Genomic DNA, 14,690 nt, shown 5'->3' on the forward strand with positions numbered 1-14,690 from the left:
GAGCTTGCAGATCAACACAATACCAGGCAACTTTTTCCTGCAGCTTACTGTGCTTGCCAATAGAAACTGTGTTATTTTCATGCCTAGAATTGTATTTGGTAATACCATCACCTGCAAGAGCTGGAGCTTGCTCTGATTGGCCTAGGGGAGTGAGTATCTGGAGCCTGGGTTTAAAATTAGATCAGCTGCATTAAAGCTATAAATGAAGACCTATCTCTGCAGAAGCTTTAGCTTCTATTTCTCATTTAAAAGCATAAAGGATATACGCAATATCTTAGATGTAACTTTTCACAAAATCCTCTGTAAGTATATCAGTGTCTCATTTTGCCTGAAACCTCCAGATAGTTTGTCCTAAAAATACATTTGACTGCTGTAAAGAGGAGGTATGAGAAAGGTTTCCTAAATGGGTGGGTTTTTTAGATAATTTCTTGCTTGCTGGTTTGTGTTGCAGATGCTATAGCATTTGACTTGGTCATCTTTAGTTTTCTTGTAATATAATATAATGTGATATGAAATTTTTTTCTGTTAATAGGCTTTATGTACAAAGAAGAAATCCTTAACTGATACGTCATGGCACTATTTGAGATTTTGGGTCTTCAGAGTAAGGCTCTTGTTCTTTAAAGAGAACTAGTTGGTGTCTGGTTTTTAAAAGTAGATAAAAATGTGTTTTGAAAATGCCACTATTCTTGACTGTTTTCTAACAGTATTGCTGTCTGAGCAGAAATCTGTGTTGTTGTTTTTCACCCATCAGTGCAGAATTAATTCATAGTATAACCTTCTATATTCTCTCAGTGAGGAAATATGCACACACAGTTTACTCCCTGGACTAAGAATTCAGTCCTGAATATTGAGGGAGGTTAAAACTTCAATTCTTGTTTGGAATACTTCAGGCCGCCTGTATCCCATTAAATGAGAGAACATAGAGGGACCGTTATGGGAGTAGTTCTCCCAGTTTAGCAGGTGCACCATCATGGTACTCCAAAAGGAGAAGGTGTATCGCAGCATGGCTGTAGAGAACAATGGCTTAAGAACACCAAGTGCTCCAGTGGCTTAAGGAACAGTCCTCCATTGTAGATGCTGGTGCTAACTGAAGAATGTTCATGTGATGCCAAGTGCAAGATTATGTATTCGTTCACAGCAGCAACGTCTGCAGAGGGTTGGCATCCATTTCTCTGTAGGGCTGACTTTTGAATGTATTCAGAAGTTACTGCAGTCTGCCTGGAATGCACAAAGTCATTAGACTGCAAGAATCTGTGTGTCTGAGGTACTGCAAAGATACAGTATACTGCTGAGACACAGGAGTACTAGTAATTTTAAAATTAGCAAAGGACTAGTAAAAGAGCTGTAGAACCAAGGCATGCTTCAGTTCTTGCTGCTGCTGAAGGCATTAATAAGGTCTTTCCTCTTACCTCAACTGCAGTTTTTCACAACTGCTGAGGAACATCTGGCTGTCTATTTAGTGTAAAATTGGTGGAAGGGGTTCCTTTGGGTAGGAGAGTGTGTTTGGATTAGAGCTTGTGACTGAACTGCTGTTTTCGTTCCTTTTTCTACTACACTCTTTAGATTGTCCATATGCCTTAATGGCATATTCTTCTTTTCTGCTTCCCCAGACCTGTGTCATGTTCAGAAGGCTACAGCAGCTGGTCCAATCTGTCTGCTTCCCATCCTGTAATCCACTAGGAAATGGGTGCTACAGTTAAGGCAGCTTGAGGGCTGAGAAGTAATGAATGATTTTAATTGCAGTTGTGGTCTGCCTGACAATTTGTGTGTTCTGGGTAGCTCTTTGTATAGCAAGTGTGTGCTAACTTCCAAATTCTGCTGCGTCAGGGAAGTTACTTTCAGGGCCATGTGTTGTCTTGTTTTGTGCCATCTAAACACATGAAACATTTTTGTGCATGGTTTTTTGTATTGTTCTTTCTAACCCAGTTACTTCAAGGTAAAGTGTGTCAGGGACTACTTAACTGTACTATTCTAGTAACAAAAGAGTAGTGTCAGCAACCACAGTTCACAGTACTAAAGGTTTCTCTGCATTAGCTGGCTGTAATCTTAACTGGCTTTAGCCTGAGGAGAGGGAATCTGCACAGCTCAAGTGCTTTTCATCACTGAGTCAGATGACTGTCAACATGATAGAGTCAAGCTGTTATGCTAACAAGACACCAGTCATGCTCTAGTCACTGACAAAAGTGCTATCTCCCTGAATATCTCCTTTCTAAGAGATTTCTAGTGGGAGATCCTATCTGAATCTGATTTTTTTCAGAGCTTTTTCCTGGTTTTTTTCCTAATATTACATTATCAGTGTGCCAAAAAAGGCTAAATATCTGCTTTGAGACACTTTGCTACATAACACCACAGAAAACATTTTTGTTTCACTAGTGTTGATGTGGAAAAACCAAACATTTTTCACTTAGGTGATTTCCAATCAATTGAATTTAATTGAAACTTGATATTGTAGGGCACAAATATTAATTCAAACAATTCAACAAATATCAATTCAAACAATTATATATTTGATATAGCAATTGTATAAATTCCTTTCTTCATGAGTCAGCTCTACTAAGACAGATTTTGCTTGAACATTAGTAATGTTTTCCCCAAACTGTAATCAGTCTCCTGACAACAAATCTGAAAGCTTCTTTTCTCAGAATTTCAATGTTTATTTGGAGTTTAAAATTAACATCTTTTAGTTCTGAGTGTCCTTGGTGGTATAAAATACTTTCAGTTGTCCTGAAATAGCTGAAATAACCATAATTGATCTCTTAAATATGTTTCCAATAACACATGTAATTTTTTTGTTAATTTTGAATATTCTGAAATTATTTGAGATTCTTGATCATTGTGAGTTCATAAAATAAATTAGATTGCCTAATCATGGAAAGCTGGGCTACTGTATGTAATTACTATTGAGTGTAATTACTTTTTCCTACCGGATAATGCAAATCCTGTGATTGAAAGCTTTATGGCAGATGCTGTTTACTGTGCAGCTAAAAATACTCAGCTATTTTACAGGTCAGGTTAATTATTACTTGGTAATAATCAACTACTGTCAACAGAATAAGAAGACTTAAGTTTATTGTAACATGTTCTGCTTAGAGTGCTAAACGAATGTATGGCTTGTCAATTATAGCAAGTCAAACATTCCCTTCTGATAGCTGGACACTCGACCTGTTGCTGCATTTCAGCTTGCCTGTAATTATTTATATAATTGATTTTGATGTAACACTGTCCCTTGTTAAAATCTGGTTGAAGGGTCACAAATATGGCACATAATAGGAAAGAATCATGGTTCTTCTCAGACTGGATGGTAAGCCCAGTTTATATTCCTTCTTTGGAAGGAAGTTGGAGCTTGAATATTAAAACTTGCAGGTAATACACAAGATAAGGCTGAATAGAAGAGTCTGTAACCAGCAGCATATTCCCCTTTTAGGAGGAAATGTAGTGTTGAGAGGGGAGGAACGTTATGCAAAGGCACCATAGTCTTGAATCAAAGCTATGATAATTCTTCAGAAACTGACATATTTCATAGAGGTTTTTAAAGACAATAGGTTTCGTAGACTAAGAAAAATTTGTTTTAAGTTTTTCTGTACAGCTAGGTGGCTAGTACAGACAAATGCTGAGGTATCCCAACCCTAAGAAACAGGAGAAGAAATAAAATACAGGACTAAGTAATGAATGTGTATGATGTTAATGCCCAGGAGAGGATTATTTCAGGCAGTGTAGGATCATAACTGATGAAGCAGTAGAATAAAACTGAGTGAAGAAAATATTCTCACGTGATAAGGTTAGTTTACTTGGAACTTCTGCAGCTCTTTGTATATTTAAGAGCATCTTTTTGTGCCTTTGAACTCATACCTGTTTCTAGGATTCTGTAAGACTGTTTAGTGAAACCAGTACTCTTGGACTGATTCCTCAGAGACCATAATTCTCTTAGGAAAAAGTCACATTTAATACTGTGCTGAGTTCCATGAGTTTGTGCTTGGATATTGCCAAGTAGCAAGGCATGCAGCAGTTCTAACTGAAAAATAACTTAAGATTTTTTTTTTAAATATTTGATATCTGTGTTCCTTTTTAAAAAACAGCACTTAGGCATCCCAAAAGACTGTTCCTGCAGCACTAGTGCATTTTACCAGTCTTATACATGTAGCAAGCCAGAGTTGTCTTTCCATTATGGGAATTGTTTGAGTGTATTTTTCTTACCCTGAAGTATTTGGAGTCTTTTTAATTTTGGTAGATTTTTTTATTTTTATCTTTTATTTTTAGATTTTTTTTAATGTCATCACTGACTTCCCTAAAAGCATCCAAATAAAAGGGATGTTTGCAAGTTTTCCCACTCCCACCAAAGAGTTAAGTTAAAGATAAGCACAAGTGTTTCTATAAAGGTGGTTTCTGTCAATCTTTAGAGCAGGCATTTTGTACTTCTGGCTTTTCTAGACAAGAGTGTTCTTTGGAAAGTAAATTTTTTTCAGTATGTTTGCAATAGGAAATAAGTTCTGAACTTCTTTCCTTTTTTCATGTTCTTCATGTTCTTGAGCAATCTCTAGGGACTATCACATAATAAGACATCTTTTTGATTTGTGCTGAGTGTTCTCACTTGTTCTGAGAGAATAAGGGCTGTATTATTCAGACTAGGAGTCCAACAGATGTCTTTTATGGGATAACTGCTCTTCTAAAGAGATAAAAAATTCTTCTGTAAAACTAGCTGGCTATAAAAACATTTTTCAAGTCTGCCACAGGAGAGGTGCTTTTATAACACAACAAAATTGGGAAACCTATTCAGTGGCAGGATTGTTCTTTCCTAGGTATATTTCTACTTCTTAGGTAAAAAATACTTTTGCTCCCATCTTGATTTGAATTCCTTTGACAGTCTTCTTTCTGTGGCTTAAACTTAAAGGTATTTTGTGTCGCTGCTTTAATAATGTGAACAATTAAGTTCTTATATGTCATTTGTATGCCTTGGGATAGTTACAAATGTATTGTGGCACATCTTGTTTGTCATAGTTCAATCAAAAATCAAAGCAAACTCATTTCCTCGCTGTTTTTTGCTTTCTTTACCTTTGTGCCTCCTGGAAACCTCAATTTTGGCCAGCAATTTAGAGGTCATCGGAGGCGGGATTTAACTTTGTGTCTGATTGCTGCTTGTAAGCTTCTACTCTAGGAGGAAAAATATTTCACTGTGGGAATTGTCTCCCAGGCTGATAGGTTATGGGAAGAGTGAAGGAATCAGGGAGCAAAGTTTGAAACACTTTTTTTTTTTTTTTTTTTGTGATTAGCCTGGACAATATTGTGCTAGACTGATAGTGATAGGATTACTTTTGGATCATGCATTCAGCACTGTTCCCTGTGCCCCACTCTAGTTGGAAACCTAGGGAAAGGCAAGGCCTGGCTAATACCCTGAACAGTTCACCCTGAATATACACCTCAGAATTATAGTGACATCGGTTTTCTATGGTTTGTGTTTTAATTTAAATACAAGAATATTCACTAAGCTTTTCAGAAACTCTCCCATGGTGTTACCAACTGTTGCAGAGGCATTAAAGTGTTACAGGAATAGAAGAGCCTGAGACTAATAGTAAGAGTCTAATTTATAGAGGTTACTTGCAGATCATAATTTGTACTTCATAAGTGTTGTATAGAAGTAGAATATATTGTTTATTTGTCATATATGTGTATGTATGTGTAGTATTCATGCCAGTTTTATTTTGCAGACAATGGTACATGGACTCAGCTGTGGTTAGTGTCAGACTATCACGAGCATGGATCACTCTTTGATTACCTGAACAGGTATACAGTAACAGTGGAAGGAATGATAAAATTAGCTTTGTCCACTGCCAGCGGTCTTGCTCATCTACACATGGAAATTGTTGGCACACAAGGTAATCTTACAATTATTCTGCTTATCATGTGGATATTACTGGTTGGTTTTTTGTTTGTTTTTTTTTAAATGACACATAAGTACCTCGTTCTACTCTGTGATGATTTCGAAATTCACAGAACTTCTTAATTTGAAAGGCTTTTTGCCTTCTTTTCTCTGGTATTGTGATGTAACAATCCTTCGTACAAAATACCTGTTAAAAGGCACCAAGAAATGGTGCATGTAGGATCTTCTTAACTTTGAGTTGAGATAATGTTTGAGTAGGATGTGTGTGCAATAAATACTTGCAGGAAGAGGGAACAGAGCAAGTGGGGTGTACAGTACACATGAAAGGCACTTTCCTGAACAGCCAGACAATCTACAGTAAATGATTTCAGGAGGTATCCTGGTGCACATAAAGTGTCAGAACTGGAAGGAATTCTGTTCCTTCAAACAGAAGCTTGCACCAGGCTCAGAATAAAAGGAGGTTGGTTTGGAGGTTTTTTTACAAATTCTCTTTTTGTTTCCTTTACAGGCAAACCAGCAATTGCCCACAGAGATTTAAAATCAAAAAACATATTGGTGAAAAAGAATGGAACATGCTGCATTGCAGATCTAGGATTAGCGGTTAGGCACGATTCAGCTACAGACACAATTGACATAGCCCCAAACCACAGAGTGGGAACAAAAAGGTAAAATCATTTATGTGATGTATCTGGCAACGTTTATGATAAAATGCTTTGGTTTTTCTTGTCTGATATAAATTTGTGTTGATAGAAATATAAACAGCAGGAAAATGTAATGGCAGATGGAGTTCTTAGGCACTTTTTGTCAGCTGATATTTCAGTTAGGTGGTAGGCGCTTAAAAGGCACATTCAATGCTGGCTTGTGTAAAATGCTGAAAACTTGCTAAATGTTGTAGGGCACAAATATTAATTCAAACAATTAAGAGATTTCATGACTGATGATTTTAGAGACTTCAGTGCTCTCTTTCTCCTTCTTACCATGTATTGCATGGAAATCAGGAGTGTAAAACAGGATATTGGTAGTGACAGTAAAAAGCTGTGGTTGTCAGTGTGAAGCCTTGTGTGGAAGAACATACAAGGTGCAGAGTCTTGGACACGGGGCTGTCTTGGAATCATATTTTTTAAAGAAATGCAAGAAGTTAAAACAGTCATCTTTGTCATTTAATGCATAAATAGAATCTTAAGTGGATGAGTCAATATAGTCTGTCTTAAAAGCTTTTTCTGAATTTGGAAATAGAGATTTTTCTTGCCCTAGAAGAATTCAGAGCTGTTTAACTGAGTCAGCACAAGTGCAATAAAACTTGCTGTGAGTAATTTATCATTGGTGAACCTTCAAGCAGTAATAACTGGAAGCTATAAATAAATTTCCCTTAGTAATCCATGTAGCTATACAGCATACAGACGTAGCAGCACTAACAGTGAACCACAGCAAGCATTTTGGAAGTGGGCAGCTTTTCATTCTTCTGATGCCTAGAGGTTCAGTGCTGTGTCAAACTGGAGTTTGACACAGCACTGAATGTGTGACAGCTAAGCAAGCCCATATGGCTTAGCAGTGTTTGAAAAAATTGTGTTGATGTTGTCCAATCTCCAGTTTATATATCACAACCACTTTTTTTTCTATATCCCTTTAGTAAGTGATACTGCGAGGTGGGAGGTTGATTGAGGTTTTTACAGTGAACTGGGATGCCCCATGAGCTATGTCTTTGTGGAAGGGAAAAAACCCTTAACCATTATTTTAAGGCTCAGTTAACTAAAGCTTTTAGAATATGTACTGAAAATTTATTTTACTGATGTGTACACTGTGAAGTTACTTTGTTCTAAAGCTCTGCTGTACTAATCCTTTGCCAGTTTTAAAAATACCACACAAATGGTCAGGCAAGATTTATTTTCTCAACTACTTCTAAATTATAAGGAACTGAGTATTATTCTTTCTCAAAGTGTCCAGTAGCAGGCTTTTTTCAGAATTCATCATTACAAATTTAGCTGCATGCAGGGCACATGCCACATGTGATTTTTGAGTTTTCTACTACACCTACATGCAAAGGAAAATAACGTACAAATCAGTTACTTTCTTTAGTCTTGGCACTGGAGAAAGCATCCTTTCAGCTGTGTTTGCAGTTCCCACTTACCGGATCTTTTCTTGCATAGGCATTATTAAATTGCTTGTTCATCTGTCTTATGCTTCTTCACAAGGGAAAGCTGTAGGAACTCTTGCTTGCTGCAGTGGGCAGCAGGAGGACTAATCTGTTTCCCCTTTTAAAGACATTAGTCATTTCTGCCTCTCTGAAAATTACTCGTTCTTGTAAAAGACTTAGACCATTCTTCTTCCTCTTGTGCATTCTTAGGTAAGTAACTGCACCTCTGATTAATTTTTCATAATACAGTTCATGTCTTACCTGTTCAGTGACAGTTGTAACTCCTACTGATTGCCACTGCTGGTACCTCTTCTGCACATGGAAGCTTTGTGTACAAGTTCAGGGAGATTTGGTGAAGTCTGTTTTTCTAATGATTGTTGTAAAAATGTATGTCTAGGGAGCAAGCAGACTTACTCTTGTGTGAGTGATCAGGGTGTTGAGTCAAACTGATGATCCCTCTTTCTGACTGAATTCTCTGACTTTATTTCTTTTCTGTTCAGAGGCTTAGCTTTACCAGAGGGGTGAACTGTGTGCTTTCACAGCTCAGCCTGCAACATAAAGCAGGGAATGTGAGCTTTAAACTGAGAAGGAAATAGAATCTCTCTCTCACTCCCTGAGGCAAGTAAAAAACCCTTATTCTCCTCCTATTTTTTTAGAAGTGTGGCCCAGCTGTTACTTTTGATAGTTCAGATACATTGTGTTTAAAAAGAAGTTTGGCAGCTAATTCTTACCATGTGTGCTTCTTAGAAGTTTACCTAAACAAAATATGGGCAGAATTCTACCTTGTAGAGTATAGGCTTGATGAAAGGAGATGCCACATGACATTTTGTGTATGGGTCTAGTTGATGACACAAAGCTCCCTATATGTTGTACAAGAAATTCAGACAACTAGTACTGGGCTTTTAGAAGAGATGGGAGAAAGAGGTCAGCAGGCACCCTAAGTTTGTCAAGACCATGCTCAACACACTTCATACCCTTCTTTGTAGACTTATCCTTTTGTTCTTGGATGATATTGAGCTGCAGACCTTGCTCAGAAGGTCAGAATTACTCTATGAAACAGAGTTGCTCTCTCCAGAACCTGAAATACCACTTCTGCCAGGCAATGCATTTCCAACACACAATCTGACAAGGAAATGCCTACTTCTCTCCCTTTTGTGTAACAGCCATGAAATGGCTGAGCTGCTGACCTCACTACACAACCTCCTTGCCTTTTGCGTCTCTTGTTCCAGCAGTAATCTCTCAGCAGTCATTCACCATTCTGTGTCATGGAAGCCAAAGCCAATCTAAATGCACTGATGGAGGACCACGGTAAGAGGTCAGTTTGCCAATGGAGCTCACATAGAGGGGGGATTTTTTGCCACATTCAGGCCTCTTGTGGTCTTTCCTGTTAAAAACCTTGTTCTTTGGATGGTTCATGGAAGTCAAGAGAATCTCCTTTACTGTGTTTTTAGTGTTTCCGGCTGATATCTTGCACCATGGTTGGGGTTTCTAGTTACCGTTTTTTCAGGTCCATCACTCTTTTCATCCTCATGGCATCTTAAGATAGACCAAATATTCTTTCTGCTAGGCTCCAAGATAATCACTTAGTGTCGAGCACATGAAGTACCATAAGAGTATCCCATAATGCAGAATCCTTGGAGAGCATTAAGGTGTTCACCACAATCTTCCATTCTTGATTAAAACATCTTTGATATGAGTGGACCAGAACAATTTGAACCTCACCCATATCAAAGATTGCCTCACCCATATCAAAGATTGCAACAATACTTAATACTCCACTTCCATTCAATAAATACTGTCAAAGTAAACCTTACACTCAACTCAGACAGTTGTCCTCTGCTTGTGCTGTGTTTATTACTTGTGAGGAATTTGTATGTCTTAGGAGAACTCTCATCTCAGCAAACTTCGTTGAAGTTCTGGGTAATTCAGAGCAAACGCAACTATTTGTTGCAATTTTTTACGTATCTTGATAGTCCTTGCTTCCTTATATCTATGTAAGTTCTGTAAGAATATCTGTAGAACCGAGGGAGTTCTGAAATTCCTTTTAAGCAGTGTGTCTTGCATTCTGCCTACCATCCCTGATACTGGAAAAGAAAATCCTACAATGCTGTTGATTAAATGAAACTATGTCTAGGCATCTGTGGCTGTTCCAGAGGCAGAGCTATTGCCTGGCACTGTATTCCACTCCAGTATTCTGCACTTGTTGCTTTTTTACCTCTCAACACTGCTCTTCAAAGCCCAGGTGCGACTGTTGGCCTGCTTCATTGGTATGTCAGCCTGAGACTGCTGGGGCGGTGATGTGGAGGAACACACTGAACTCAGCTAAACATCACATATTGAATTTAGCTTCCAGAACCCAATCAGAATGAGAGAGCAGTGCTACCACTCATGTTGACTTGATGCAGTGCGGGGGACGGGATAGGTATAAGTCCAATGGTGTCAGGAACCCACTAGGCCGCGGCAAAATATCCAAATATGGATAACATTGTAACCAGACCAGTGAAGAGATTTTTGCTTTTATTTCCAGCACATCAGTCTCAAAATACAAAATGGAGACATGGCAGCTCACTGATCCACACCAAAAAAATGTTTCTCCCAACAGGGCTCATACAGCAATACATAAAATAATCTCAGACTAGAATTCAGCCAATCAGACACAGAAAACACATATTGACAAGCATTCTATCCAATCCCACAAAGCACACGCAATGATAGTTAAAACAAAGACTAGTTCATAAGAGACAAAGAACAAAGTTCTATTCATGCTAACCTCTAAAGATATACATTAAATAACCTTGTTGCCATCCTAAAGCCAATTCCACAGAGACCTATTGTAGTTTGTCACGTCTGCTGCTTGGGAAACTTTTCTGCTTGCATGGGAAACATTTCTGCTGTATTTGCAATGCTAACAAAACTTCAGTCTGAGGCCTACATACTTCTTTTAACCATTTCTTAAAAATCCTCTAACCTTATGGATTCCAACAATGCAGCAAATAACATTCACTCTTTCCAGCAGCCAGCAGGGATGCTGCTGTCAGTAGCTCTTGCAGTAAGGTCTGCACTGATGTTTTGCTTGGTGTTCCCATGTCAGACTTACTCACTAAACAAGGTAACAATCACTTGGATGCCATCATGGGTTTTCAGGCCTTGTTTCTTAAGAGAAACTTGGTTACAAGGAGCTGTTTCTCCTTGCAGGAAATGTGGGTAAACCAAATTGATGTGCACAGTTGTTGATTTGTAACCCACATAATTTACTAATTTTTTTAAAAAGCATGGTTTACGGTGGGATTTGCAAACTGTATGATGAAAAATTGGGTACTGCAATGACAGTGGGCTTTTGTCAAAAAATTTTTAACAGTGCTGGTTTCTTAACCAGCACTTCTTGTCTACTCCTGCTTTAGGCTTGTTAGGGGATATTTTAAGTGGCTGCTATAGTTTTTCAGATTACAGGAAGTGGGGCTTCCTCTAGCCTGACCCTTGGAGCCCAGCTGGTGTGTTCCAAAGGGCCAGGGCTCTGTTCATCTGAGGCCCATGGATATGGCTGCTGCTTTTTTCCTTGGGATCCAACCAGTCATACACTGACACATCTCGTACTGATAGGGCTGATTATACAGATTGCTGTGCACCATGTGCTGTCTTCAACACCCACATGAAACACTGTCAGAACTTGTATAAAACATAACTATAGACAGCCAAGTCTCCTGCCTTCTCTTCAGCTGATCAGGATTGAACTTCATTAGTGAAAGTACATACTCCCTTCTGCAGCCTTACAAATCCATGCATGTTTATGAGCTGCTCAATCATCTATCCAAGGCTTGCTGTGTCTAATGCTCTGAACTCCCTGGATCTCATACTCACCAGCTGGGTTAATGCACAGCAGCAAACAGCTGATGTATTTGTATGCATGCCTACCTGTATGGATTCCCTCAAATATCTGCATGGGCTCTTGTCCTGGCAAATATCCCTGCCTGGGCTGCCTGGATGCTGGATAGACCAGCTTGAAGGTTGCTGGTTAATTACAGTCCTGCACACCAGCTGTGCAGGGTTGGAGAAATGCAAATCTTGCTCAGCCCAGCAGCTGGTGCCCAGGCACACAGACCTTGCAGGCTGTGACTCCCACTCCAGGTGCTGGTGCTGAGAGACCCCTACTCTGTTTTTCTCATCCCCTTTCTCTGCTCTAGCTAGTGCCTGTAAGCTGTGACCATGAAGCCTGTGATCCATGGTTTTATTTCAGTAGCTGAAGCAGACCCACTTATTTGTTCCAGTTGCTGGTACCAGGGTTTCCTTCACCTTCTATCAGACTACAGTTGCTGGCCCAGAATTCATTCACAGAATGACCACTAGCTCCAGATAGGTGCTCTTACCACCTGCAGACATGCTCCTAGGACCTGTAGTTCCCCTTCCAGCTACTGATGTTGGACCTTTCCTTCTCTGTAGTTTCAGCTTCATCCCTTGTGCTGCTGCAGTTGCTAGACCTGAACAGACAGAGCCATGCCTGCCTCCAGCTGCTGACAGTTCTTAGAGAGCATGTGCACATGGGCTTGAAAGTGAGATTGCACAGAATAGTTAGGATTTAATTAAATAGAATATACTGATGAGCATGTGCAGACTGGCACCCTTTTATGCCACAGGCCCTTTTGCTACCCTTTCCTATCTGTTGTCACACTTCTGTTCCCTGTGTCCTGAAGGTTCCTTGATAAGCATAGTGTAGTTGCACAGGCCTTCCTTCAATATCCTCAATCATTGTGGTGTTCTTCTTTCCCATGTATTAGCAGTCACAAGGTCCAGACTGCACCTCTATAAAGTTAGGCCTGGAGTTTCTCAATAGCCTGTCAATGAACAACTGGAGACTTCTGGTCTTTGTCACTGTCTCGGTTGTGTCTTCTCTGTCAGGTTTATAGCTCTAGTTTATTGTTTCACATTTTACTTATTCCCCCTATTTATCTGCTTGTTTCTCTTAGTTTACTTATCCCTTTACATTGAATTGTCTCTGATTGGATAATCTTAATGAAGCAGAATTTTCTTTTATCTCCTTTTCCACAAAAATACATTATTTTGTATTTGAGCTGATCAGTAGTGCCGAATTTTTTATATTCTTAAGTGTTTATGAAATAATTTCTTTTTCCACACAGGTACATGGCTCCTGAAGTCCTAGATGATTCCATAAATATGAAACATTTTGAGTCATTCAAACGAGCAGACATCTATGCAATGGGATTAGTGTTTTGGGAAATAGCTCGGAGGTGTTCAGTTGGTGGTATGTGGCAATCTTTATAAAATGGGACATATTAGGGAATTATGAGGAACTTAAACTTATTCCGGTTCTGAAAACAGTTTGCTCAAAAAACAGTGCAAAGTAATAGCCAGTTGATCTCAGACTTCCTAGTTGTTAATCCTGTAAATGATAACTGGTCAATTCAACCTCTTTCTAAATGAACAGACCATACTTGTTGAAGAAAATAGGAAATATTCTTCTTTTTTTCCAAATATTTACATAGAGGGGAGAAAAGGGTAAAATTTAATACTCTTGTGAACAAGAGGCAAACACCACAAGATCTAGCTATAATGTATTCAGATAAATCTATATCTTATTTAAAATGAAGCATGCTGTTATCAATCATGTGCTCTGAAAAGCATGTTTTTAGTATAGCATGTGAAAGATTTGATATAGCTTCTATCTCTTCCAATTTTATAAATTTTAGATCCTTTAAAGGTAATGTAAACACTTCTAAGGTGTAAAGATTTTTGTTTATTTATTTGTCAGTTGTTGTGATGTAACTTTTAAAAATGAAAACCAAGAACTGGTAGGGTACTGATAAGGAACACAGTAAAAAGCGAAGAATACATAATCCAGTGTTAGCTAAAATAAAGCTATTTTCAACCTGTTACAGGAATCCATGAAGATTACCAGTTGCCATACTATGACCTCGTTCCTTCAGATCCTTCTGTTGAAGAAATGAGGAAAGTTGTGTGTGAACAGAAGTTAAGGCCCAATATTCCAAACAGATGGCAGAGCTGTGAGGTATTAACTAACCTTGCTAAAGCTGCTTTAATGGACACTAGAGCTTTTAGTGATTTCAGTGGCTTAAAAATCATGCTTATTGTTGAAGGGAGAAGAGCTGCTTTTAGGAGAACTTAATTAATTTCATTCTAATCATTATGGTTTTATTAAAAGTATTGTTCCTTGGTTATACATAAGTATTTAAATGTAATTTCATAAAAATTAATAGCTAACTCTGCATGGAGGATTCTAGGATCCCTTCCTGTGAAGCATAGATGATGCTAATAGAAATTGCAGCTAGTCTGAATTCCATTATGCAGGAAGCATCATTGTAAATAAATTGTACTGTGTCTGGCTGGGATTGAGTCAGTGTCCTTCATAGCAGGCTGCATAATGCTGTGTTTTGGATTTGTGGCCAAAAGAGTCTGATAGCACACTGATGGTTTAGCCGTTGCTGAGCAGTGCTTACACAGCTTCACGGCATTTTCCGTTTCTCAGGTAGGTTGGGGGTGGACAAGAGCATGAGAGGGAGCAGAGCCAGGACAGCTGACCCAAACTGCTCAGAGGGAATATTCCATAGCATTGCTCTGTCACAACCAGTGACTCACAGATTGGGGCAACAGCTTCAGTGTGCTGCAGGAGCAGTGAGGTACTGATAAGGAGGAGGTGCTTTGGATAGA

At 38.8% G+C, this 14,690-nt stretch overlaps 1 protein-coding gene across 1 annotated transcript in view; it reads left to right on the plus strand.

Moving 5' to 3' along the window:
* TGFBR1 (transforming growth factor beta receptor 1) overlaps nucleotides 1-14,690 on the plus strand; it is a 35,961-nt gene that overhangs the window by 15,271 nt on the left and 6,000 nt on the right. The window contains exons 5-8 of the mRNA XM_058821102.1: nucleotides 5,703-5,870; nucleotides 6,384-6,540; nucleotides 13,142-13,266; nucleotides 13,901-14,031. Of these exons, the coding sequence (XP_058677085.1) occupies nucleotides 5,703-5,870; nucleotides 6,384-6,540; nucleotides 13,142-13,266; nucleotides 13,901-14,031 (581 nt within the window). The remainder of the gene's footprint in view (nucleotides 1-5,702; nucleotides 5,871-6,383; nucleotides 6,541-13,141; nucleotides 13,267-13,900; nucleotides 14,032-14,690) is intronic.

The sequence above is a fragment of the Ammospiza caudacuta genome, chromosome 1, assembly GCF_027887145.1.
Source record: "Ammospiza caudacuta isolate bAmmCau1 chromosome 1, bAmmCau1.pri, whole genome shotgun sequence".
NCBI classification, from domain to species: domain Eukaryota; kingdom Metazoa; phylum Chordata; class Aves; order Passeriformes; family Passerellidae; genus Ammospiza; species Ammospiza caudacuta.